The sequence below is a fragment of the Saccopteryx leptura genome, chromosome 13 (genome assembly GCF_036850995.1).
Source record: "Saccopteryx leptura isolate mSacLep1 chromosome 13, mSacLep1_pri_phased_curated, whole genome shotgun sequence".
NCBI lineage: Eukaryota > Metazoa > Chordata > Mammalia > Chiroptera > Emballonuridae > Saccopteryx > Saccopteryx leptura.
Genome location: NC_089515.1, coordinates 41,125,779 through 41,150,033, shown reverse-complemented (window position 1 = coordinate 41,150,033; position 24,255 = coordinate 41,125,779). Strand labels below are relative to the sequence as shown.

The following is a 24,255-nucleotide window of genomic DNA, read 5'->3' as shown; positions in this document are numbered from 1 at the left end:
ACTGTGCAGGAGAAAACAGGAGGAAACTCGGAACTACTAACAGTACGAATAGCCCAGAGTTGGGATCCAACAGGTAACCATTAGAGCAGGCGCCAATTTAACAAAATGTCTCTACCAGCCTCGCAGGTGCTTTGCAAATAGACTTGATTGGTACAAGCTGGCTTCTGTCCACAGAGTCTAGTCTAGGGCAGGGCCCTGTTCCTGTCCCCTCTGCCTACAGCTTCTCTTCTTACAGCAGCAAGAACCCTACAAGGGGAACCATTCAGCTCAGGGGGTGGGGTGGGCCACTGCAGTGGTGGCCCCTCTAGACCACGCCTTGAAAGTGAGTAGCTCTGTGGTCTCCAAGTGTCTAATCAGGGAAAGGTCAGCTCAGCCACCATGCAGATTTCCCCCATAGCCTTGGATTCCAGTGTCACCTTCCTAGAAGGCTCTGGACTCTCCCTGTCCCTTGCAGCTGCTGCTGTGTGCTTCCTGGCCAGAGTTAGAGCCATGACTGCTCATCCATTCCTCCTGCTCAGCCCAATTCCACTGGGCACCAGCTTCAGCGCTCCCCTACAGGTGGGCCCCCCTGGAAGCCAGTGTTCTAGCGACTGCAGCTCCAGCAGCTGCCGCCTCTGCAAGAACTGCTGTCCCCAGGGTTCTCCTGCTCTTTGACAGGCGGAAGGCATGGCCACAGCGCGCGAGGAATCAGAGCAGTCAGAGGGCTGGCTGAGATGCAGCCAGGGCTCTGGCAGTGAAGGCAACAGCTCTGTGCAGGGATGGTTTTGACTGGTGGATGGGGTGTTGTCAAGAGACCTTTAAAATTGGGATTAAAGGCTGGTTCCTTTGGAGAAATCTGGGACAATGGAATTAGAGCTGTTAAACCTTTTGCCATGAACCTCATTAGATAAAATAATTTCAGCCAGGTCCAAAGACCTGGCTCAAAACACTCTATTCCTGTGAGGCCAAGGTGAGCAGGGGAGGGAGCCGTGGGTGGAATGTTGCCCGGCCCTCTGGAATTTCCTCAGAAACAAAAGGAGGCCCAGAGGAAGGGGACGGTGGGCATACGCAAGACGAAGTCTCTGGCTCCCCAGCTCTGGGCTGGAAAAATCCGAGTCAGGAGGCTCTGGCCCCTTTTCTCGGCCCTGTAGGGAGCGCATCCTCTGTTCTGCCTCTCTGCCCTTCTTCTCAGGTAGGAACTGCTTTATCTCCCTAAGGTCTGTAAGGTCGGTGGATAGAGGGATGGTCACGTGGGGAACCTAGGCCCGAGAACTTTGGCTAGGACCGCCCACAGCCAAGCGCGCCAAAAGAAACTTCCTAGGAGTCCTTGGAAAAAAAGCGACTGACTTGTCAGCCAGTGAGATTTCTCTACGTCTTATTAGCCCGACTTCCCTAGAGGGACCCCTTTTTAAAATATACCCACGTGGTCTCTCCGTGCACGATTTTCCTGACCTCCATCTTCGAGGCCAGTGAGTCTCGTCCGAGGAACGCTGTGTACCGAATAAAGCCTTTTGAACTTACCACACTTGGTGGCTCCGAGACCTGTTCCTTCCTTCTCGGCGGGTAAAAACACCTTACAAGGTCTGCTGCAGACGGCTCTGCTCCTGACCTGCAAGGCAGGTTTGCCACAGGGCAGTGTTCTTCAACCACCAGTACGTGAAAAAGTTAACCACCTGATGAAGATGACAGACCCAATGATCTTAGCTGAATTCGATTATGCTCAGTGATTTCTGCCTTAGTGGTCTTCAAAATAATTTTGGGTTCACTGGCAAGGTGACCAATCGTCCTCCTTTAGGGAGGTCAGTCCTTCTTTTGTAAGTTCCGTCCTTCCTCGAAGTGTCTTCTTTCATGTCCTCCTTTTTGATATTGGAGGACTAATCTGTAAATGTCCATATTCGATCGATGCAGTCAATCCATTGTGTGTGATGAGACATACAGCTAGTGCTTGAACTTACGACCACGATTGGTTCCAACAGACCGGTTGTAACACGATTTCTTCGTAAGTTGAGTAGGCTATGTATATATGTACAAGTACTGTGAAATGATGTTATAAAAATCTTTAGGTCATATTTTATAATTTTCTTTGTTCATTTTATGCCATTTGTATCATCTCTACACCATTTTGTTTCTTATTTGTACATTTGTCAGGTTTAAGTAAAACAGTGCATTACCAGTACAACTGGTTTAATATTTGCAAAGACAATTTCCTCTTGGTAGACATCTTGGGAGGGGTTTGATGAAAAATATCCAAGACACAAAACACAAATTGCTGTACCAAGTCTGGGATAACAGTTGAAATGGTGCACGCGGAGATGGTAGTGCTGCTGGAAGCTGGTCCACACTGTCGTACGCCCAGCTGGGCAACGCTTGCACTGCCAGATGCGGAGCAGTTGTGGCTAGCGATAGTGGTCGTAAAGTCAAATGGTCGTAAGTTGCATAGATTGTAAGTTGATCAATATTTGTATTTGTATTTGACATGATTTGTCAAGGATCAGTACAGTGAGGCGAGATGCGATTATGAGATGCATGCGCTCTGCACAGGAAGACCTTGAGAGACCATGTGATATACCGAGCCCGCAAATGGCTTTGTGTACTTCTTACTGAAACACGACACGGCACATACAACATTGTAGACTCACGATTATTTCTTTCTCAGTGAATTATTCAATCATAAGTAAGCACAATTCACGTTTTATTAATTCATTATCTATTTAATAATTTCCAAATATGTATAATTTTACTTACAAGTATTTTCCCGAAATTCGAGTTTTACAGTGGAAATCTAACCTCAAACAATATCTATTAATATCTATTAATAGTTGCATAAAACAGATGTCTTTAAATTAGAAAATGATAAACACACCCGAATATCACCCCAAGTTAGTGGTTTTGTTTGATATTTAGTTTTACTGAGTACTTTTTTCTTACAATTATTATTAAAAATTAATAGGCATGTAAGCATAATTATAATATAAAATACTACAAATGTTTTTATTATGCATTTATCATATTAGAGTATTATTGTTGTAATGAATAAAATGTTTCTTTTATTTACGATATTGTTTTCTTCGATTTATTTTTGTCCTCCTTTTCATTATAAAAAAGTTGGTCACCTTATCACTGGTCCCATGTAAAAGAGCTGAAAACCACTGCCACAGGGTCAGTGAGCTCCCCTCCTCCTTCCTAGGTCACTAGAGATTTCCTGCCACAGGCTCTGTGTGGAGCACCAGGATCAAAGAAAGGCCTCAGTCCTCCCATGGTCTGGTTTGTACATTTAGGTTGATGTTCATAATCTCCTGTTTTTAGAATTAGACTTAGATTCTTAACTTTTATTAATTTTATCCATTTCTATAGCTTATAAAGTTTAAAATGCTCTTTGCCTTAAAAAGGGTTAGTTTATTGCTTCACTATGGAATACTTCTAATTCCTAGAATAACCTATTCACCTGGAGGGCTCTGAGCCTTATTTGGTAGTTTTAAGATGAGGAAAGGGGTATTTCATATCTAGTTCCCTTTCCTCAGTTCCAAGTGCACAAGCTAACCTATTTATTTATTTAGGTGAGAGGAGGGAAGACAGAGAGGCAGACTCCCACGTGTACCCTGACCAGGATCCAGCCGGCAACCCATGCTCGAGTATCAAGCTCTTTTTAGCACCTGAGGCTGAGGGGCTCGGACCAACCAACCGAGCCTTCTTCAGTGCCTGGGGCCACACTCAGACCAAGAGAACCACTGGCTCCAGGAGGGGAAGAGGGAGAGAGGGGGAGAAGCAGATAAGTCATTTTTGTTGTGTGCCCTGACCAGGAATCAAACCCAGGACACATCTATATGCCAGGCTGATGCTCTATCCACTGAGCAACTGGCCAGGGCTGAATTTCTGAAATCAGTTATTTTTCTTTTTTTTGTTTTTGACAGATAGAATCAGAGAGAGGGACAGATAGGGACAGACAGACAGGAAGGGAGATAAGAAGCATCAATTCTTCGTTGTGGCATCTTAGTTGTTCATCGATTGCTGTCTCATATGTGCCTTGACTAGGGGGCTAAAGCAGAGCGAGTGACCCCTTGCTCAAGCCAGCAACCTTGGCTTCAAGCCAGCAATCTTTGGGCTCAGCCAGTGACCATGGAATTGTGTCTATAATCCCACGCTCAAGCCAGCCACCCTGCACTCAAGCTGGTGAGCCTGTGCTCAAGCCAGCGACCTTGGGCTTTCAAACCTGAGACCTCTGCGTCCCAGTCAGATGCTTTATCCACTGCACCGCCGCCTAGTCAGGCTGAAATCAGTTATTTTTCTAAAGTTACAAGCCATAAAGTTGAGCCAGTACAGATAAAGATTTTCAATCCTGGACAGAGGTAGCATAGCTAAGTTTCAGGCACAGAATATAAACATGATGAATATAAAAATGCTCCAAGTTCTCCTCTTTGCCTCTTCATAGTGAAGATTCCACTGCTATTATTGACTTTTTTGTTCCTAACACAAACCAGGCAACAATGCTGCAATCCTGGGTGTGTACTTGGAGCAGGGATTACCAGGAGTGCACTGGAGAAACAGGGCCATAGCTGTGAACCTAACTTTACCAGGTCCCAGTGGATTTCCATGTCTCTATTTCATGTTAAGGGTCAAAGAATACTCTGTATGTACACACAGTCTACCTATCTACCTCCCTATCTCCATACTGCAGTCTAACAGGGTCAGAAGCGGGGAAGGTATTTCCCCTCAGGTTCCATGGGAACTCTCTCCCAGCCTCCCCCTGGTCCGCCTGCACTCCAAGACTGGCTGGGAAAAAGGAGAACATTGATGTTGCCTTTGCCTGTCCCCTGAGTGGGACAGTTGCTTCTGGACTTCAATGCAGAGCCCTCCAGGAGTGTGGGTTGCGGCTTTGGGCTTCCTCAACTCAGCCTTCCCCACCGCCCCGGAGGCCTTTCTATCTGTGATTGCAAGAAGCTGGACCTCCTATAAGAACCAGAACTCTCCCTTCCCACCTTGGGACTGAGAACATCTTGTCTGGCTTCCACTGCACTCAATACCCTGAGGTCAGGGTCAGGGCACAGCACTGGGACATGGAGTAAAATCAGTCTCAATCACTGGGGACCCATTACGAATGACAGGACAGGTTAGATTACTCACACAGCAGATTGGCTATATTCCTTGGCCTGCCTCTTCATGGTCATTTAACTACTCACTACTGTCTGTCCTAAACATGGAAGAGGAAGAGAGGCAACCTATCAACTTGACACGTCACCTCCCCCACACCACGTCTGGCCCAACGCCACTGCAGGGACAGTGCCAGCTCCTCTGGGCTCTGCCTCTCTTCTCTACAAGGGCAGCGCCTGCTGATCACATACAGCGCCTAAGAACACTTTCCATAGCGCAGCGGGCACTTGGAATGATGTCCCTTACAAATGCTGTACATCGATGTGCCAGCTTTTCCTATGCAATCAAAGTTTTTAAATCAACCAATATGTGTTAGAACTTTCCTAAATTAATCCAGACATCAGTACCTGTTAAACTTAAACAGTAAGTTATCCAGCCACACTGTCGCCAAAGTCTGGGTCAAGTAGATTTGACCAGCTAGGCCAGGGTTCTAAAGATTAGAAATAAAATGTCTGCAACTAGTATTAAAAATGACCTAGTTTATTGGGAAAAACAAAACAAAACCATTAAAAATATTTAAAAACCAAGGTTTAGTCTGATAATTTCATGTGTTTTGAAAAAGAATCCTTTTTATAAGTGGCTATAAAAATTATTAGTGCAACATCAAAAATTATGTATATAAACTCTATTTTTGACTGAATTGCATTCATTCATTATATGGGGAGCTCCCTAAATAAGGCAACTGAGATTTTGGAAAAAGATTTACAATAAAGGCAATAATTTTGTCACGTTAGCTAGTTAGTACTCCTTTAGTAGGGCTAATAGGAGAGTAAAGAAGAAAATTAGAAAAATTTACCTTTTTAACGGAAAAGGTATTGAGCATAACTTTCATTAACACTTATTTAAATACGAGTGATGCAATTAATGAGGGAATATAAAACCAAAAGGTTTAAAGGCTAACAGATGAGCACTGCATTGTTTTCTAGACAAATAAATCGTGAGATGGATCAGCTCTGTGACTTGGTTGAACTACTTAGAGGTAGCTAGCTGGTCTCTCGAGTGTGTGGTCTCTGCAGACGGGACTGAGTGCTGTGACTCGATGATGAACTGTGAAACATGTTTACAATGTAAGGGGAAGTGTGACACTGAGGACAGGCAGGGGACGCTGCCCATCACACCCCCATACTCAACAGGGGACCTTGTTCTGGTACATGCTACAGGTGGTAATAAGTCAGCACGGCAATACTCACAAATTACGTCTTGCCTTGTACCAGAATCAAGAAAAACCACTAACATCCCCTTTCCAGTATGTGTGTGGGTCAGTTTTATTGACAGTGAATGCACAGAGATGATGCAGCAGAAAGTGTTTTCCAGGATCAAGCCCTGGGGTATCCTTCTTAATTTATTAGAAACAAGGACTCCACAATCGTAGTTACTTATTTTTGCTGAGGGTTCTCTGCTTTTCTGCATGCTCCACGATCTTCTCTTCCACATAGAGGCCCTTCCGCTTTCGTACCGCATTCATGTACTTCCGGGCCTGGTTCTCAGAATCCGCCTTTTCCCCAAAGTGTAAATACTCCTCTTCGGTGGTTGGCACCCAGAAGGGGTCACTGGGAATGATCTTGTAAAAGAAGGCGACAGAATGTGCTGGATTAGGAAAACATACTTTCATTTTAAAGGCCAATTCATATAGTCTCTGCTAAAGAATATGAGCAGGTAAGCTTGGAGGAATAGTAATAAACATGAAGAAAACAGGAGGTATGAGTTCACAAGTAGACCCAACAAAACTTGTAATGTGTATGATTCTTGCCATTTTTAACCATAAATAAATGGTTTTCCATTTATAACCATTACACACTGCTAAGGAAGAAAGAAAACAATTTTGAGTAACATAAAGGTTCTCCCTTTCAGTAGAATATAGCTGGCCTTTTGTGTCTTTCCATTAAATTTGCCTTTGTGCCCAGCAAAGACCAACACATTAAACCTATCCTTGCCTACTCTGAGCTTTACCTCAATACTAGGTGGGGCCCGGCGGAGCATCGGCTTTGCCTGGACCAGAGGCAGACCAGCAGCCTCCACTCCCCTCTTCCCGGGCCCGTTTCCTCCTCGGCTGGGGAGGAAGACATGCACAGGGGAAGGCGTGCTGAGGCCATCTCTCTAAGACTGCTCTTGAGGGGACGGGAGAAGGGCAGGATGTGGGGAAGGAAAAGCAGTTGAGAAAGGCTTAGTCTGGAAGCCAGACTGGGAAGGGGGCCTTAGCCCCCGAGACGACAAGCAGCCAAGTCATGAGGTCCCAGGTGTGAGCCTGGACACTTCCCTGAGGTCCACAACCAGAGGATGCCTTCCAGGACATGAACGAAGACTGACCACTTGAGGGTTTTGTTCAGGGAGAGAGAGTTCCAGGAGTCCAACACTCCTGGCCTCTGCCTCATCCCGTGTGGGAGGAGAAAACAGATGTGGGCAGCCTGGCCGCTTCTCCTGCTGGAAGCAAGCTGCCCTCAGGAAGCACACAGCCTGCCCATCCTCTGCCGTCCTACGGAGGGGGAGCCTGACTGCGGCCTGCCTGACCAAGGGTCATCCCGAGAGCTTCCACACAGCGCCTCAGGTCATCGGCAGGCTACGCCTGAGGCCCAGGAGGTCAACTTGCCCAACAAGTCCCAGCTGGTAGGTGGTATAGATTCCCGTGCAGAGTGAGGCCTCCCTCTGGACTCTGCCAGGCTCCCATGCCCTCTTCTCCCTTCACTGGGGGCCTTTGCTGTGACTATTTTTCTTTGGGGGCAGACAGCCCTTAGTGCAGGGGTCTCAAACTCAACTCAGCATGTGGGCCGCAGAGCAAGATCACAGCCGTTCGGCTGGCCGCACTAGGTCTACAAAAGGCAACTGTTACACAACACTTTTCTCACTGCAGTTGAAAACAAAAAAAAAATCAGTACAACAAGCACAATCGTACATGCAGTTTACTCAGTGTCACAAAACGACCAGAAACTGTAGTTTGCATCACAACTGCTGTTAACTAAGCTAATATCTAGCTAGGATGCTAGAGAAATGAAAAATACAAGTAGGCCCCTAGGCTTACTTAATTTTATCCAAAATATTTTGAACTTCGTGGATTAGTCTGCGGGCTGCACAAAATTGTTCGGCGGGCCGCGAGTTTGAGACCCCTGCCTTAGTGTATGCCTGATAAATGTAGGTTGAATGAAATGCTGCATATCTGCCTTTATTATAGAAAGTTCAGCTTATTAAAAATGGTACTTTCTCCTTCTTCCTGAGTACCTGACACCCGCATAAGCAGAGAGACTAGATCTGCCTCTCAGAAAGATCTGACAAGGTACCAGTAGCGTACAGCACTGCCGATCCAGGTGGCCCCACACCCCGCTGGCTGAGTGGATGTGCGGGTGCTGGGCGCAGGACAAAGGCAGCTCTGGGTGGGGGTTTGGTGGCTGGAGACAGTGGCTGTGATGAGAGACTCCTGGACTAGGCAGGTGCTGCCCTGGTGGCTAGACAGGACTGGACCAGACAAGTCACTCCCTGGTAAGGCCGGTGAGGCTCGGAGGGCACGGCGTGGAGCTGAGCCCTCTTCTCTCCCCACCAGGCAACCACAGAAGCCTCTCCTCCCCGGGGCGGGGGTGGGGCAAGGGAGGAAAGGAAATGGAGTGTTTACCTGGGCAGTCATCCACAGAGACCATCCACAGTCGAAGAGACTACTTTTTAAGCAGGTTACTGGCATCCTCCCCTAACCAGCTGGATGATAAACCCACCACAGACTATAAAGAAGCTACATTTTCTTAGCAGGTCTGAGTGGCAGTGGTGAATAAATTTCTAGTCCTGTTAAAAAAGTGACAAATTTTTAAAAGGGAAATAAATGAGGTGCTGGTTGAGAGACACCAGACTCAGACTGGCCAATTTAAGACCAGAGACCCCATTTCAAAACTATTCAATACAAGATTCAGGAGTTTCAAAAAGGACCCAACTTTGCGCCTCCAGCATAGACTTCTGACGTTTGCTTGGTTTGTTTCCCAAGACCTCAGCACACTTTCCTCACTAGCGCCAGCTGTCCGGGGCTCTTCTGAGATGAGCTGGAGACCACTCTCCCTGGTCCTCTGTCCTGTCAGGTGCTCTCACTACTCCTGCATCTGTGTGGGCATCTTGAAGACCCTTGCCTCAACATGCCAATTAAATTCTCAGGTCAGAGGAGATGGGAGTAACCTCTGACCCCACCAAGCTCATCTGGAACGTTCTTAGGGATACACTGACAAGGCGACCCTGAAGGCCGTCCAGGTTGCACTATATACAGAAAGGCCCCTAGAAGTGGAAAGCAGTTAGGAAAATGTGCTTTTTCCTAACTGGTCCACCTGGAATTCATCTGCCTAGAATGAGAATGCCTTTTTGCAACCACACAGTGTAAATCTTTTTTCCTCAAGTGAGAAGCGGCAATGCAGACAGACTGACTCCTGCATGTGCCCTGACCGGGATCCACCTGGCAAGCCCCCTACTGGGCAATGCTCTGCCCATCTGGGCCATTGCTCCATTGCTCAGCAACAGAGCTATTTCAGCACCTGAGGTGAGGCCATAGAGCCATTCTCAGCACCTGGGGCCAACTTGCTCTAACTGAGCCATGGCTGCGGAAAGGGAAGAGAGAGAAAGATAGAGAGAAAGAAGGAAGAGGGGGAGGGGTGGAGAAGCAGATAGTTGCTTCTCCTGTGTGCCCTGACCGGGAACCAAACCCAGGACATCCACACTCCAGGCTTGTGCTCTATCACTGAGCAAACCGGCCATAGCTCCCATAGCCTGAATCTGATACCAGTTTCTAATTCACAGAAAGGAAGGCACCCAAGTGGTAGCTGTTGCCCTGGTTATTTAAAAAAAAAAAAAAAAGCCTAGAAGGAATTTTTACCATGATTATGACCAAAAGGTTGGAAACACCATGGTGACAATAAACCTCTTCAATGCTATTGTAATCACTTCTTCCTTATTCTGTATGAACTCCAGCCCACCCCACAGGGTGATCTCAGTATTAACAGTTAGTTTTAAGGCTATGCTGACAAACATGCAGAACAGCATTGGCTGGTACTATTTTTCTTCCTGTGCCTGTTATGAGCTCCTTTTCCTCCTTTTCCACAGAAGGGGAAAACATAGAGAAATTATAAGATTGCTGACTTCAAAGGTTTCCTCATGGAAAATGCCTGTAATTTTATTTTCTCTATTTTTTTGAGGCACTTTCTCTCAAAAGCTCTTGATTGTAAATTACATGGTGTGGTGGGATGCGAATGAAAGAAGTGCCGTGGAGAGCAAAGCCAGATCTCAACAACCGGGTTATTTCTAAACCTAACTAAGGGGGGGAAACCGAGAGAGCCAAAAAATATCAGATCAATGACATTTAATTACAATGTTGTTTTCAAGACTTTCTGAGATGTGAGGCTTTGGGGACTGGGACCATGACAGGTGGCCAGGGGATGACAGGAGGATGGTACAAAACGGGAGCAAACTCTTTTTGACTACATTTTCTCCAAAGTTATTTATTAAATATTAAGAGACTCATTTTTAATAATAAGCTATAACTAAGCCAGCAACTTTTTTTTTAAACTATTAAAGATGTAAGATTAAATTTCATTTTTATTTTAATTTTGAGAGAGAGAGGAGACTGAAATATAAAATAGTACCACAGTTTTCATATTAACAAAAACTGCCTATTTGGTAAGAATGTGCTGTTTTCAAACCAGGTGTTGCGAATACCCCTCTTCCCTTCTTCTCTGGCAGCAGGTATTCCAGGTGTCACGTCCGCTCGCCTAAATGTGAGGGGGGCTGGGGGGGGGGCACACTTCTTTCTATAAAGAGCCAGAGAGTAAATTTTTTAGATCGCAACTACTCAACTCTACATGAAAGCAGCCATAGAAAATATGAAAATGAGTGGATATGGTTATATTCCAGTAAATTTCATTGACCAAAACAGGTAATGGGCAGTCTGCTGACTTTTGATCTAGTTAAAGGCCACATTTCCAGCCTCCTTGTTAGACGCGGCTGTAGGGTTGGTTCTGGGCCGTGGACAAGGTGCAGTGACTGCTGAGGGAAGGTGTGCCCTCCTCTTCCCTTCCCCCTCTAACCGGCTGGCGTGCAGATGTGATGGGGGAGGCAGAACAGCCACTTGGGACCATCAGTTTAAGCCAAGTGCTGAGAAAGGCAGCACAACGAAAAGAGTCAGGACTCTACGTCCTGGGCTAAGAGAGAACCTCTGCTCATCGAAGCCAGTCTATTTTACATGATCACTCTCAAGGACAAGACTGACTGTATGTAAAATAATGAGGTATTTTAAACAAAAATATAAAATACGTGAATTCAAATACATAATTCTCCCAATGATGATGCCATTACCATTCCTGCTATTTCTTCCTGGTTTGTGTTCTTAGAAGTTGAGTGCCAAAAACCAAATCCAAAAAAGCTAGAAGTCTGAATAAATGGGAAAGTACTATCTATAAGCTTGGGGATTAATAAATAATTTAAGTATTCTGGAGCTACTGTTTTCCAAATAATAGAATACAGCAACAATAGCTATTCAGATATAAGCTGATAAACCATCAAAAACACCATTTAGTTTCTAGACAACAAAATCTAAGAAAATTCCAAAGTAAATCACTGTTAAAATGTAATTTGTACTGACAAAAAATAACATAAACTAAATCAAAACAATATTAACATTGGTTCTATTAAGCATTAAGAATATGACTTGGGGCCCTGGCCGGTTGGCTCAGCGGTAGGCAGCATCGGCCTGGCGTGTGGGGGACCCGGGTTCGATTCCCGGCCAGGGCACATAGGAGAAGCGCCCATTTGCTTCTCCACCCCCCCCCTCCTTCCTCTCTGTCTCTCTCTTCCCCTCCCGCAGTGGAGACTCCATTGGAGCAAAGATGGCCTGGGCGCTAGGGATGGCTCCTTGGCCTCTGCCCCAGGCGCTAGAGTGGCTCTGGTTGCGGCAGAGCGACGCCCCGGAGGGGCAGAGCATCGCCCCCCTGGTGGGCAGAGCGTCGCCCCTGGTGGGTGTGCCGGGTGGATCCTGGTCAGGCGCATGCAGGAGTCTGTCTGACTGTCTCTCCCCGTTTCCAGCTTCAGAAAAATACAAAAATACAAAAAAAAAAAATATGACTTGGCCCTGGCAGGGTGGTTCAGTGGATAGAGTGTTGTGCCGGAGTGCTGAGGTTGCAGGTTCAATCCTCAGTCAGGACATATATGAAAATCAACTAATGAGTGCACGACTAAATGAAACAACTAAGTGGAACAACACATTGATACTGCTCACTCTTTCCCTTTTCCCCTTTCTCTCTCTCAAATCAATGGAATTTTTTTTTTTTTTAAAACGTGATGTTTTTAAGGAGAGGCAGACACAACAAGAAACTACACTCATAGATGGTATGAACTTGACCAATTAAAGTTTAACTTGCCAGGTCCAAAGTCAATTTTTCTGAAGTGTCACCTTTCTTTACTTTGCCAATTCACTTGACTACAGAAATTTTAAAAAGAAAGTTCTTTCTTAATTATTCCCACTCCCCTTTAATATCTAAAGTTAAACAGTTCATGTAAAGTATTCTGGAGAAAGGGAACGATCTGGCTAAAGAGTGTGAGAGAAGTAAGAACAGTTCAGCATTGAACCTTAACTATGAGTTTTGTTTAAATGAAGTTTAAGAAAAAACCCCTGGATTACGTGTGTGAAAGCCAGTGCAAGGCCACACCGCTGAGAGCAAGCCAAATGCCTGTGGCCCAGACTGCGGGGCAACAAGACACCTACACACCAGTAAGGGCCTTAGTTCAGAAACCAGAAAGCTGTATCTCAGAGGACACAAAGTTAGGGAGTTCCACAACTTGTCAAAATAAGTGGCAGAGCCCTGGCCGGTTGGCTCAGCGGTAGAGCGTCGGCCTGGCATGCAGGAGTCCCAGGTTCGATTCCCGGCCAGGGCACACAGGAGAAGCGCCCATCTGCTTCTCTACCCCTCCCCCTCTCCTTCCTCTCTGTCTCTCTCTTCCCCTCCCGCAGCCAAGGCTCCATTGGAGCAAAGATGGCCTGGGTGCTGGGGATGGCTCTGTGGCCTCTGCCTCAGGCGCTACAATGGCTCTGGATGCAACAGAGCAGAGCGATGCCCCAGAGGGGCAGAACATCGCCCCCTGGTGGGCATGCCAGGTGGATCCCGGTCAGCAGCATGCGGGAGTCTGTCTGACTGCCTCCCCGTTTCCAGCTTCGGAAAAATGAAAAAAAAAAAAAAAAAAAGTGGCAGAACTAGTATTTGAATCCAGAACTCTCCGACACCGAAGTTGTTACTCTTTCCACTAATCCACAAATGTCCACAGTAAATGAGAAATGTCAAGTTACCTAGATTACCTGTAAACAGTGACAATAAAACTGATTTCTCCAAATTACATCTAATAATTTAAAAATTCTATCCCTGACCTCAGGCTTTGTTTCAAAACATAACCAGTTGTTTCTGCACGTGCCCTGTTTTCCTTTGCCAGCCTGTTCTCACGAGGCACTCGAACTCATCGTCTCCTCCTCCTGGGGAGGAAGGCTGGACTGACTGCCCAGTCCCTTGTTAGTTTTTCTCCCCCTCAGTTAAAACACAATGTGCTCACCATCTTTTCTTCTCTCCGTAGCAATGTGGATCTCTGAAGTTTTCGGTTTTGATTATAGAGAAGATTCCTTTCTAATGCTAAAAGTACTTTTCCTCAAAAAAATCCTTAGAGTTTTACTTTCAAAAATGTGACTCTCTTTTAAAAACCTAAAACATATCTCTGGAGGGGAAAAAGGATATGTTCTGTGTCTTAAATTTTACATCAAATCCCTGGCCGGTTGGCTCAGTGGTAGAGTGTCGGCCTGGCGTGCGGGAGTCCAGGGTTCGGTTCCTGGTCAGGGCACACAGGAGAAGCGCCCATCTGCTTCTCCACCCCTCCCTTTCTCCTTCCTCTCTGTCTCTCTCTTCCCCTCCCACAGCCAAGGCTACATTGGAGCAAAGTTGGCCCGGGCACTGAGGACGGCTCCATGGCCTCTGCCTCAGGCGCTTAAATGTCTCTGGTTGCAACAGAGCTATGCCCCAGATGGGCAGAGCATCACTCCCTGGTGGGCATGCTGGGTGGATCCTGGTCGGGCGCATGCGGGAGTCTGTCTGACTGCCTCCGTTTCCAGCTTCAGAAAAATACAAAAAAAAAAAAAATAAATTTTACATCAAATAAAAAGAATAGGTGTGTGTGTACTATAAGGCACATGTAATCGAAGGTGCACTCAATCTGGATGAATAAAGACCATCTGCTCTCTCCCAGCCCTCCGACGGAGCAGAGCCATTGGAAGGCCAAATGGTACGGGGAGTTGTTTGCTACTCGGTGTCATCTGCAGGAAGCACATCTGTAGACGAGGAGGAGGGAGTGAGGGGATCTGGGCTTTTACCTCCCAATGGCTGAACACCAGCTGCGGGCTGGCCAGGCCACTCGTCCTCTTCCTGATCTCATCAGCAAAGCCGAAGCTCTCGGCCACAGGCAGCACAGCCTTGATGATGAACATGTCTGTGCCTTCCTTCATTTCTTCCTGTAGCACCCGGCCTTCTCTCTTGGACAAGACGGCATAGACCCGACCTGCAACGTCATGAAGCTTTTAAATTCATGGAGCCACTTGTGATCATTCATATAACCTCCAACACCCTACTAGTGAGTAGCTAGTTCTCTTCCCAATAATTTTGGTTTACAAAAGCATGGAAATTTTTTAAGTATTTAAAAAGTAAAGCATGATAATTATTGAAAAATCAGAAACAAAAAATAATAAAAAGCAAAGCCACCTCAAAATGAATTATCCAAAGATAATCTCCCTCAACACAGCAAGAGAAACGGGACTTTCAAAGGCCCTTTCAATGCAATTTCACCTCAGAGCTGTCTTCGGGTATAAAATCCAACGAGATGAATGTGACTAGGCTTTGTAAATATTAAGATATTTTAATTATGAAACATTACTGAAGCAATTAGCACAATGACATTTTTACACTAAAAATTAAAGCCACACATATAGAATTGTGGATCATATTTTTTTTTAAATTGATAATTAAGTGGCACAAGTATAAGAGTTTTATTCCCTGAAAATTGATGGTCATTGGAAATAATGTCTGGCAACAATTTCAACGACCACATCACAAGAATTCTAGCAAATTCTCGTGGTTAACATTTTTTTTCATCTTTAGACACAATTTGCTTTACACTCAGGAGGGAGGTGTCTTCCCTCTGGATTGGCTAATTTGTGAGTGATTGCCTCTGGGTGCTCAGCGGATCCTTTCAACTAGTGAGCAGAACCGAGATAAACAGACAATCACAGACAACTGTGAGGAACCCCAGTAGCTAGCATATCTACTGCTCACAAGAATTAGGGGATATTTTATTGTACTTTCCAAAGCCTCCTTCTTCACATAACGCTTAGAAAAAACAATTTTAATTATGTAAGTGATCTATGAATGTAGTATCCTTAAAAAGGTACCACAAAACAGTTGAGTAGAAAGAAGCTGTCTTCTGATTACCAGACTGAGTCGTAGACTGACTGCTCCCTCCTAAGTAGCAGGGTGACTTGATGGTCTGGTGTCTGCCACCCACCTTCATTAATTTATTTTTAATTTGGGAACTGAAGACACAGAGCAAAGGTATCTGATTTCCCAACTTTTGTCCCTGACTCAGATTTCCCCTTGGTGGTGGTGACTAGGAAGACAAAGAAACAGAGGACAGGAAACCCCTAGTGTCACAAGGCCTTCAGAAAAAACAAAAACAAAAAAACCCTTCTGTGACGGGCCTTCCGCACGTCTAGGTCCAGCTGAAGCACAAACACAAATCCCACGCGTGATGAGAGGCACGTCCCTCCCCTCTGCTCTCCTGGCCCTCACGTCTCCTTCTCTCAGCCCCACGTCCCGAGTGGCTTCCCATTTCCTCAACCTGTGCTCTTTCTTCAACACTCCACAGGTTGCTCTGGGCTCTACTAAAACTGCTTCTTTGAAATTTCTTTCTTTTTCTGTTTTAAAGAGAGGAAGGGGGAGAGAGGAAGAGGGAGAGAAGCGGAGAGGGGGAGAGGAGAGACAGAGAATGGGGAGAGAGACAGAGAGAAGCATCAACCTGCTGTCTCTCTTAGTTGTTCCACTCGGTTGTGCGCTCAATGATTGCCTCTCGTACGTGCCCTGACCTGGCCAGGGCCTGAAATTTCACAATCGTTTTCATATGTCTAGCCTACATGCCTTTTTCTTAGCCCTCACATTCTCCATGATTTTGCTGTGGTTTCTGAAGCAAGTGATCACCAATTCCCCAACCTTAGTAACGATCCTTAGGCCCCTGGACCCGTGACCAGCATTCTACCGTTTACTTCAGAAATTCTAAAAGGCACAACTTCTTCCTAAGAGTATTCCTTGAGGTCCTGTGCTCTTCTCTGAACAAACTCTCCACTCAGAGAGCTAATTCTTGATCATTTGTGTAGTTTAAATTAGTAATTTTATGCCTAGGACTCCCAAGACTGTCTCTAAGCCAGGCCTCTCTCTTGCCCTTCAATCGCACATTGACAGTGTCCGCAGGGCCTCTCCACCACGGAGCCCAACTTCCTCTTAAAGCAACAGGTCTAAGATAGAATGCATTCCCTATCGCAAAAGGTGACTCCACTCTCCCAATTCCAGTCATTTCTCCCTGTCATTCATACCAGAACTCTCAGTTACAGCATCACAGAACAGTGGGGGCGAAAGGAACTTAAGGGTCAACAAGTTCTACCACAGCCGTCACTTGAAATCTGCTTGCACACTTCTAAAACTGACTTCCTCCCAGCCAGCCTGTTCCATTTATAGGCAGTCCTGACTGGGAGACAATTCTCGAGTCCCCTTGAAGTTTCTAACCACTAGTCCCACTTTTTATCACACAGGACAAGTGTAGCTGCTCTTCCACATATCACCCTTTAACCTACTTGGAGACAGCTAACTAGCCTTCTCTTTTCTGACGTCTGAACAGTCTCCTGTGACACGATCTTGCTTTCCTGTTCCATCCTTACTACTTTCCTATTTAAATGACTATGATTTATTTACCTCCCTCTTGGAATGTGGTACCCAGCGGTGAAATCGATACTTTAGCTAGTCTGAAAAACTCTGAGAAAAGCAGAACAATTATCTTTACCAGTCATCCCTTTGGGCTACATATTATTTGACTAAAATTTGTATGAGGAAAAAAAGCTTACTATTAATAGCTAATACGTGTGAATGAGTAATTTTTACTTACCCTGCTACCTCATTCTAAGAAGTCTGAAGGTGGTTTATGGGAGTCAATCCAAAACACAGTGTGTGTTTGTGTGTGTGTGTGAAGGGTGTAGAAAGAATGATTAAATTTGGGAAAATGGACCATAAAGCGATGGGCCAGAGGCCAGCAGCAGAGGCTGGTAGCTCCTTCCCTTCCTTCATGGGTCATTCCCGCAGGCTTGGATCAATAATTGTAATTGAAACTAAATGTAACTAATCATGTAATTTTGAGACATTCAGTTTTAATTCCACTAAAACTAAATCCTGAAACGGGGGCTTGGTGACTGATCACTGAACAAAGGAAAGCAGCTACAATAAAACCTTCCAAATACACTGGTTCTCATGACAGGTGTGTCCAAGGCTCGGATGCATTCAGAGACCTTCTAACCTGCTACTGTTATCACTGAGAAATTAATGTGGCCCTGAGGGTTTTTGATCACGTGACACCTTGCTGAAAATATTTTTAATTTTTTTTTTTTTAATTTAAGTGAGAGGAGGGTTAGACTCCCGCATGTACCTGGACGGGGATCCACCTGGCAACACACATTTGGGGTTGATGCTGTGCTCCTCTGGGGCCACACTCGCAACCAACCTATTTTTAGCACCTGAGGCAGAGGCTCCATGGAGCCATTCTCAGTGCCCAGGACCAATGTGCTCAAACCAATGCAGCCATTGCTGTGGGAGTGGAAAAGAGAGAGGGAAAGGGAGAGGAGGGCAGGGGGAGGGAAGAAGCAGATGGTTGCCTCTCCTGTGTGCCTTGACCAGAAACTGAACCCGGGACATTTACATGCCAGATTGACACTCTACCACTGAGCCAACTGGCCAGGGCCTCACTGCAAATATTTTGATGCCCCTTCAACTGGGCATCTGTGCAAGCATACCTCGGTCATTTGTGCACTTACTCAAAAGTGCCCTGCTGTAAGCAAGGTACCAGGGAGAAGGCATCCATCAGGAAAAAAATGGCAACACAAAAATGAATCGATTTGAAGTTTTTGATCAGGGCTCCACTTTTAAGGAATTCATTATAAATGTCTCAGCCTGTGTTCAAGGCCTGTTAGGACATGGCAGTAGGCTGCTTGCTACCTCAGCTCCTGTGACTGCCAGATCCAGGAGTACCCAGAGTAGAAAGTCTGTGCTGTAAGCCAAGGTAAGCCACTCACTGCCCACTGGACACATGAGGCCTTTCCACTCGCAGCTCAGTTTCCTCAACCTAGAATATACTCAGTCCAACTCTATAGTCAAATCCTTTTCATCATTTCAAGCCCATTCAAAAATAACCTGCTCCACAGTCTCCTGTGATATCCCCCTCCCCCAAAATCACATCATTTGGGCTGCATTGGCCCTAAACATTTTTTTTTTGTATTTTTCTGAACCTGGAAACGGGGAGGCAGTCAGACAGACTCTGGCATGCCCACCAGGGGGTGATGCTCTGCCCATCTGGGGCGTTGCTCTGTTGCGACCAGAGCCATTCTAGCGCCTGAGGCAGAGGCCATGGAGCCATCCTCAGTGTCCGGGCCAACTTTGCTCCAATGGAGCCTTGGCTGTGGGAGGGGAAGAAAGAGACAGAGAGGAAGGAGAGGGGGAGGGGTGGAGAAGCAGATGGGTGCTTCTCCTGTGTGCCCTGGCCGGGAATCGAACCCGGGACTCCTCCTGCATGCCAGGCCGATGCTCTACCACTGAGCCAACCAGCCAGGGCCGGCCCTAAACATTTTTTTAATTGTATTATAGATTCTTGTACATGTATCTTCTTCTTCTATTATAGGCAGTAAAATTGGTCTTCAGCTTCTACAGTTTTTAGAGCTCGAAGTTTGGCAATTAAAGTTATGTTTTGCTTTGTTTTTCCCAGAATTTAGGAAAGGAAACAGCTGTTCACAGCAATGTTTTCTCTAATAGTAAACAAAGAGGAAACAGTGTGAATTCCCAATTTGGGGATGACAAGAAGTCAATCATAGCACATCAAACTGATAGGAGATTATGTAGAGATTAAAATGAAAATCATGAATTCTAACTAGCGAAAGAGAAGCATGCTTATAAAATAAATAATAAATGTAAAAAGCACAACATTAAACTGCTTCTACCATAAGATTATAGCTATGTAAAATGTACTCTTCTGGACAAAAATTGCAAAAGAAAATGGGAAGTGATAGGCAAATTTCCAAGGAGTAGTTTTCTTTCACCTTGTGGTTTCTGTTACTGTTGGAAACACAGCAAAGAAATCAGTGGGCACTTCTTACAAATCAGGTCACACTAACCTCTCTTCCTTCTGCCACAGAACAACCAGGCTGCTAAATCAAGCAAACGTGGCAGACAGGATGCAGATGGGCTTCGACCAAAGATGAGATAAAGCTGAAGACGTAATGGGGAATGTGGGCTGGCTGTGGTTGTGTAGACCAATTTGGCTAAGTTCATACAGCATGTCAACACCTTGCCCCGACCCTGGAATGTCCTTAGCAAAGAGTCAGTGCTTTGCTCACAGCTTAGTGTCCTTACTATGATAATCAGGAACTTCAAGATTCAGAGGCATGAGAGCAAAGTCGAAGTTGACACAACACTGGCCGGGGAATAAATACTTTGACAGAATCAGGATAACTAGGTAAGAATTCAAATTTAACAAAACACAAATTAGTACAGGTTAAGTACAAGGTTTTACAGTTGGGTTCAACCAACCAAGTGTCCAGGATTAGAGAGGGAATGCTGGGAAGCAATTCCTATGAAACCAACTAGGAATGAGTTTACTTTAAGCTCAATACAGTTTTCCGTGTTATGGTATAAAGAAAGCCCACTGAATACTTTACTTAAATGCTCAACTCAAATTTATTCTCTCCATCAAAGCCCATTTCAAGGGACAATCACTTTCAAAAGATCTATCCTCTTTTGAATTTGGCCAATTCCAATTTATCTTAAAATTTCACTGAAGGCCCTGGCTGGTTGGCTCAGTGGTAGAGCATTGGCCTGGTGCATGGAAGTCCTGGGTTCGATACCCGGCCAGGGCACACAGGAGAAGTGCCCATCTGCTTCTTCCCCCTCCCCCCTCTCCTTTCTATCTCTCTCTTCCCCTCCCGCAGCCAAGGCTCCATTGGAGCAAAGTTGGCCCGGGCGCTGAGGATGGTTTCATGATCTCCGCCTCATGTGCTAGAATGGCTCCATTTACAATGGAGCAATGCCCCAGATGGGCAGAGCATCGCCCCCTAGTGGACATGCCAGGTGGATCCTGGTCAGGGGCATGCAGGAGTCTGTCTCTCTGCCTCTCTTTTCTCACTTCAGAGAGAGAAAAAAAATCACTGAAAAACTATTTATTCACTAAATTTAAGTATATTTTACTTTCTGATTGTTTTACATAATTAACTTTTGTCACCTTAACTCGTGTCTCCAAGCAGGAATCACACTTAACAGTGCTGGCACACATAACTCAATAAAGTTTTTATTGAATTAAATTATAAAATTCTGGTGAAATATAAGAATCCCAACTATAGAATAAGAAAAGGTTTTTAAAAGTAAACAGTGATACTGAGAATATTTCTAATACATTAAGATATATATGTATGTACTAACAGAATAAGTATTTATCCCTATAAACAGACAGAAGAACTATTATAATCATAGCTGAGATTAAAACTCTAACACTGTTTAACAGAAAAAGTTATTTTTTATAAGTGAAGTTATTGCCAAAGATAAAGACAATGAAAAACAAGAATGAAAGAACAGGATAGAAGAAATATGAAGAGAGATGCTTTACCAGTCACATGACAAAACACAAACCAATTCTGATGTCCATTCAAGCCCATTAAAGACAATTTTCATGTGTAAGAAATGAAACATGGCCTGACCAGGCGGTGGCGCAGTGGATAGAGCGTTGGACTGGAATGCGGAGGACCCAGGTTCGAGACCCCAAGGTCGCCAGCTTGAGCGCGGACTCATCTGGTTTGAACAAAAAGCTCACCAGCTTGGACCCAAGGTCGCTGGCTCAAGCAAGGGGTTACTTGGTCTGCTGAAGGCCCGTGGTCAAGGCACATATGAGAAAGCAATCAATGAACAATTAAGGTGTCATAACAAAAAACTGATGATTGATGCTTCTCTTCTCATCTCCGTTCGTCTGTCCCTGTCTATCCCTCTCTCTGACTCTCTCTCTATCCCTGTATAAAAAAAAAAAAGAAAGAAAAAAGAAATGAAACATGGAACCTAATCTTTAGGAAAGTATATCTTACAAGTAAAGAAGATCATTTTCTTGCGATTACTTCCCCAGATAAAATGATTTTGAGATGATATTTTTCTACAAAATTTCCCATTTTAACCATAAGAAATTCTATCCATTTACAGAAGAATTTCTTGTTTTAACAATCCATGTAGAATACGCTAAGTTTTGAAAAAAGACTAAGGAAACTCATTTTGCTAATTAAAAAGAAAACCTAAACTCGTCTTTTTGTCTTGTGTATTGTTGGAGAACTAAAGCAACAGCCAGCAAAGTCTGAGGTCTTCTCAAACCTCTGAATATCCAGGCAGGAAGCAAAAGGCCTTACACACAGAGAGGTCTCCTCAGTCCTTTCTCCAGCTGAAGGAGGTGATTTAGAAAGAAAGAGGAAAACACAAGAAGTGAAGAGCTGACCATTCCGACAGCTCTTGGATACTCGAGGTTGGCTATCACTACCAGAGAATTCTCAGAAGCAATGAGAAAATGGCATCGGGGGATTCTCCAGTTTCAGAAGAAGGCTTCAAACCAATTCAGGAAAAAAAATGCAAATCCGAACACAGCTTCTTTGTTAGGTAACAAGTGTCTCATAGCCAGCTGCTCTCTCAGAGATGTATTAAGAAGGCTGACCAAGCCCTATCTGGGTCAGCCAGGTGGTAACAGCATCATCTCACTATGCCAAGGTTGTGGGTTCAAACCCCAGTCTGGGCACACTCAAGAATTAACCAATGAATGCATAAATAAGTGGGACAACAAATCAATGTTGCTTTCTCTCTCCCCCTTCCTCTCTAAAATAAATCAATGATTTTTTTTCAATTAAAAAAAAAAAGAGAGAGAACTGATAGAGACAGTGATACGGAGGCTGTTTACTAACCAATCCACATACACAGCTGCCACTTCGCAGGTGTCAATGGGGCCCTGCACAGCGGGATGTATACCTGGATAAGGCAAGGCAGAGACAGACTTTGTTCCTAAGAGAGAAGAGGGCAGATAACTCTGAGGGTTAAGATATGCATCTCTTCCTGGAAAATGCCAGAACTGAGTCTGACGGCCGGGTGAAGAGTCTCAGGATGAAGATAAAAACACAGGATGACAAGTGGTATTTCGAGGGACCAACCTAGGGCTGCCTGGTCACACACAGGGTCCTGGTGATGATTTCTTAATAAAAATGGGAAAATAGACAGAGGGTTGACTAAACAGAGGTGATTCAACTGTCTGCTGGGAACTTCAGTCTCATAAATGCCAACAGCTGATCCTAGCTTCATCTGTTGTGCTGAAAACTGTCTTTTCAAAAAGCAAAGGACCTGTCACTCCAAAATGGATAATATAGAAGAGATAACAATTTGAGAAGGAACTATCAGTTCCCATTATTTTGGGAGTTCAAGGGAGTGAAAGGCCTCTCATGGACCTATATAAACTGCAGACTTTAGGAAGGGTAATTTCAAATGGATAAAGGAAAAGAAACAAAACAGTTTTAGGATAACAAACTCTAAAATAAAATTCCTTTGGGGGTAACGAGAATTTCAAATATCAATCTTGAATGACGCTAATGAGAAAAGGAGGAGAGATGCTCTCCCACCCAAAATATGACAGTCGCCCCAAAATATCTGTTGGGTCATGGAAGGTACCCCGTGGCCTCTACCTTCTGTTTTAAGAGGAAATGCACTGTGAAGGCAGAAGGGGATACTGACTCAGGGTGGGTTAACAGCCTGTCCAGTATGTTAAAACCCAGAACAAGCTGAGCCACCAAAGCAGCCACAGAGCTAGACAACAAAGAGGTTCTTTTTTATTCCTGTCAAAATAAAGAAGAGACCTGCCTACAACCTGGAGAAGCCAGTGTGATGTTAATAGAGAAGAGCAAGAAAGCACAGTTGGTTGTCAATTCCTGTCACCTCTACTCTCTTCAAGAAGTAGAACGTGAACCCACTAAAGCAAGGAGAGCAAACACACCAGAGAGAAGAGATACTGCTCAAGATACTGGGAGGCTGATGAGCAAGCACCTGCCTTCTTCCATGAGTTCAAGTTCAAGTCTGCAGGACCAGAATTACATCTCAGTCCTAAAGAAATCTGACCCTTTGAGAAATTGCAAGGAACAGGGTAGCTGCCAAACTGCAGGTAAAAGGTAAATAGAGTTTTTAAGGATAAAAATGCTGGATTCCATCAACTGCAGAGTAGAAAGCCATATGCTCATTTGCTACAGAATTTTAAGAAAACAGAAAAATTTGTGTGTGTGTGTGCGTGTGTGTGTATATATATATATATTTTTTGTGTGTGTGTATTTTTCTGAAGCTGAAAATGGGGAGAGACAGTCAGACAGACTCCCGCATGCGCCCGACCGGGATCCACCCGGCACGCCCACCAGGGGCGATGCTCTGCCCCTCTGGGGCGTCGCTCTGCCGAGACCAGAGCCACTCCAGCCCAGAGCCACTCCAGCGCCTGGGGCAGAGGCCAAGGAGCCATCCCTAGCGCCCGGGCCATCTTTGCTCCAATGGAGCCTTGGCTGCGGGAGGGGAAGAGAGAGACAGAGAGGAAGGGGGGGGGGGTGGAGAAGCAAATGGGCGCTTCTCCTATGTGCCCTGGCCGGGAATCGAACCTGGGTCCCCCGCACGGCAGGCTGACACTCTACCGCTAAGCCAACCGGCCAGGGCCAATTTGTATATATTTAAACAGTATAATAAGGTAAACCTTTGGAGATGATCTGAGCTTTCCAACACAAAATTTATAAACCTAAGCTTC

The 24,255-nt window shown here is 45.1% G+C and overlaps 1 protein-coding gene across 1 annotated transcript in view; it reads right to left on the bottom strand.

Annotated features, from left to right (window-relative positions):
* Window positions 1–2,741: 2,741 nt before the first annotated feature.
* LOC136384397 (elongation factor-like GTPase 1) overlaps window positions 2,742–24,255 on the bottom strand; it is a 93,519-nt gene continuing 72,005 nt past the window's right edge. The window contains exons 19-20 of the mRNA XM_066354535.1: window positions 14,486–14,670; window positions 2,742–6,688 (exon numbers count right to left, since the gene is read on the bottom strand). Of these exons, the coding sequence (XP_066210632.1) occupies window positions 6,500–6,688; window positions 14,486–14,670 (374 nt within the window). The 3' untranslated portion in view covers window positions 2,742–6,499. The remainder of the gene's footprint in view (window positions 6,689–14,485; window positions 14,671–24,255) is intronic.